This window comes from Rhincodon typus, chromosome 31, assembly GCF_021869965.1.
Source record: "Rhincodon typus isolate 14 chromosome 31, sRhiTyp1.1, whole genome shotgun sequence".
In the NCBI taxonomy this organism is placed as follows: Eukaryota; Metazoa; Chordata; class Chondrichthyes; order Orectolobiformes; family Rhincodontidae; genus Rhincodon; species Rhincodon typus.
The window spans coordinates 7469442-7472964 of NC_063362.1; the positions used below are offsets into that span (position 1 = coordinate 7469442).

A 3523-nucleotide genomic window follows, 5' to 3' on the forward strand; every position below is an offset into this window, starting at 1 on the left:
CCTGACTGCCACCGGTAGATATGTAACTACATCAGGGACAGACTGAGAGGTGATGCTCTTTGTGACTATGGATTATCCCAACAGGGAGAGGCCAGAAATAATTGCCACTCAGTCACTCGATTTTGAGTGACTCCTGTTTAATGATGGTGCTGTGGTGAAGGCAGAAGTGAGATACAGTAAACAGAGGACACAGTTTTAAGATGTGTGGCCGAAGGATTGGAGGCAATGTGATTTTTTTAATGCAGCCAGTTGGGCTCTCAGATCTGAGAGGGCAGTGGAAGAGCCAACAGTAATATTCAGAAGGAAAATTGTTTACATTCAATGAAAGAGATATCTGGAAGTGTGTTTGTGTGTGTGTGTGTGTGGGGTGTGTGTGTGGTGGAGGGGGTGGAGATAAGGGGTGGGGGGCACATATGACAGCAGCAACATAATGACCTCAGTCTGCACTATGGCTGTGCAAGTAATCAGTCACAAAAAAACCCAAACATGTTCAATAATCCGTTCAAGTACTTACAGATATTAGCAAACGTTGTAATCATATCCTGGATGGTGTGCTGAATGATTTAAGCAATGCTAAACATCCACTGCTTTTGAAGCTCAAATTATTACCCCAAAATTGGAGGCAATATTTTTGGAAATTTAAAAAAAACTCATGAGTGAATTTGATTGAAAGCACCCTGTCGAAAAGTAGAGACACTTGGATCCCGAGCAGTACCGGAGGAAATACTCTATAATTAATTGTACTGAAAATTGTCACCATGTCGCCCGTTGAGAACCTCCCTGTTCTTGCACTGACAGACTGTGATGTTTAAATGGGCTAAGTTCGCAGCAGCAGAGGGCAAATCATGTTTCGTCTGTGTCTGAACTAAAGCGTGACTTCAGAAAAAAAAATGTAGGTTTAAAATAAAATGTATGAAGCAGTCCAGTGGTAATAACTTCCTTTTTCGAAAAACAGAAAAGAACACAGGTCTGTTTAGAAATCTAAAGGGAGAGTTTTGTTTTAAAAAGACAAAAAAAACTTTTACATTTGGTAAGAGAGGACCCAACTTTTCAGAAAGTGTGTTTTATCAGAGTGGAGGCAAAGATGTGTAATCGTTCATACAGAGAGTTGCTGTGGCCCGTAAATGTTGTTCAGGTTCATTGAGAGAGAGAGAGAGAAAAGAGGGGAACAGAGGGGGAAACTTTATATCGACCAGTGTGGTTCAATCGAATTAAAAAAAAAACCGCTGCCCGTTTCGTGTTCGCCCGGAAATAAGCAAAAGGGTATCAGTGAAAACTGCTCCAGCGAGAAGGTGGGTCGATAGAGGATCAATAATCATTTACCAACATAATGTACACGGCAGCGAATACCTTTCGAAGATGTCAGGTACGGAGAAGCAGATTAGACAGGCGGGAGAGGTCGGAATATTAGACCCAATTAAAACGGACAAGTCGTGCCTCGTTGAGGGCTGGGGATATCACAGGTCAAAGCTTTTCCTGCATTTTAACGGCTGCTTTAAGTACGAGAAACTACAGAGGGAAGAACTCATCGCAGGCGTGCTTTCTAAAGATAAGGGGCTGCTCATGAGAATGCCAGCGATCAAGAAGGAGCGAGCCGACAGGGAGGGGGTCATTCGGGGCTTGCTGGACGGTCTGCCCGAGTTCCTGGCCCCGTTGAACGCGGCGAGTGTACCGGTGCTGAGCTCTCACCCGCCGCCCTATGAGCACCTCTACAGCCCGGCGCGGCGCCCCTTCCTGGGGCTGCAGGAGGCGCGGCACCCGGAGGAGCTGCTGCTGGAGCGCGTCTCGTCCATCCCCGACTTCCAGCCCGTTTTCGACAACGGCCAGCCCTGCATCGAGGTGGAGTGCGGAGATAACAGAGCCCTGCTCTATATCCACAAACTGTGTCAGGGAAGCAAAGGACCCTCTATTCGCTACAGGGGAGAGTGGCTGACGCCAAATGAATTTCAATTCGTCAGCGGCAGGGAGACAGCTAAAGACTGGAAGCGGAGCATTAGACACAAAGGTGAGTACCATAATGACAAAAAAAAGAGAGGCAGTGCAAAATAATGGAGAGAGATCATCGTATTTCTCAATGGAGGAGAATTTAAAATGTGATTATTTCGGGGACAGATGTGCTTTGATTGAGAAAGTTTAACGCGTGAAAAGTTGTTGAAGCTGCTTTGAGCAGATGGGTTGTTATTTAATTCCCCAGCATTGTCAGGGAATGATGAACTCATTCAACACCCCCCCCCCAAACACATACACATACACACACACACACACACACACACACACAAGTGACCAGAAAGTGTTTCTAAGTGCAATTCGAGCTGTTGCAATACAAATAGAGGACTTTCTCTCCAGCAAACGTTCACTGCCGTGTTTCATGTGTTGTTGTCCGGGGTCGTTTGCAAATTGTCTGTGAAGTTGAGGGGTGGGGTGGGGGGTGGGGGGAGGCGAGGTGGGGAGTAGTGAGACAAACCAGGAAGTGAGGTGACTGTCCGCAGTGTTTGCCTCAGAGTCTCTCTCTTTAACCCCCCCCTCCCCCCAGACTCAACTGACAGCGGTTCGACACTTTTTTTTGCAGAACAGACCTTTGCAGGTGTGGGGACGGTGGTGGAGTTTGAGATCGAGGGGGTGAGGGGGGAGGTGGGGAAAACCGGAGGAGGAGGTAGGGGTGTCTGGTACCCAGTGCATTTTTTTTCAGTTGTGAATAATTTCCAAGTTTATGGGAAACTTGGAAAAGGTGTAAACTCATGCATGCAATGTCATGATCTGGCTTTGCTTATATAATCGATCAACATCAACTGATCAGCAAAGAACAATTGAGACTCTGGAGGAGGTGGAGGAGGAGTGGCGGAGGGGTGGAGGGTGTGCTGTATCTGTGAGGAATGTGGCGGAGGGGTGGAGGGTGTGCTGTATCTGTGAGGAATGATTTGAAGATTGAATGAGCCAGGAAGTGGTAAGTCAGGGTACAGAATGCAATCAGATTGGATAGAGGGTTAGTTTGTACCTATCACATATGAACTAACGTAGCAGCCTTAATCGATCAGTTACTAAAAAAACAGTAAATGCGGGTTTGGCATTTGCGTTTTTTCTTTGAGTTGGGGAGGGGGGGATGTTGGTGAGAGAAGGGAGGGTCCTGTGAACTAGTTTTTAAGTTAGCCAGACGGTAAGCATTGTCGGGAATTTAGCTGGATGCCCGCCCGTCTTGGGCTTCCCATAGAATCGCTGGCGGGTGTTGGCATCTTGCTGGGACTGACATTCTGAGTGGATACCCACGTGTTGCAGCTCAAACTGCTCAGGGCGGATGGAATTGCTGCCTGACTCTGCTAATATAGTCCCTCTGTCAATCTGTGTGACTCTGTGACAGTGTCTGACTGTGATGCTGTTAGCCTGTGACTCTCTGACAGTGTCTGACTGTGATGCTGTTAGCCTGTGACTCTCTGACAGTGTCTGACTGTGATGCTGTTAGTCTGTGACTCTCTGACAGTGTCTGACTGTGATGCTGTTAGCCTGTGACTCTCTGACAGGGTCTGAC

At 47.2% G+C, this 3523-nt stretch overlaps 1 protein-coding gene across 7 annotated transcripts in view; it reads left to right on the top strand.

The window, feature by feature from the left end:
• Window positions 1–1003: 1003 nt before the first annotated feature.
• The window catches only part of samd11 (sterile alpha motif domain containing 11), a 280049-nt gene continuing 277529 nt past the window's right edge, over window positions 1004–3523 (top strand). The window contains exon 1 of one of the 7 annotated variants that reach the window (XM_048615172.1): window positions 1004–2005. In XM_048615172.1, coding sequence (XP_048471129.1) covers window positions 1360–2005 — 646 coding nt within the window. In that variant the 5' untranslated portion in view covers window positions 1004–1359. Of the gene's footprint in view, window positions 2006–2925; window positions 2945–3523 lie in introns of those variants that run through there. The other 6 variants (XM_048615168.1, XM_048615167.1, XM_048615169.1 and 3 more) reach the window with 6 other exon arrangements.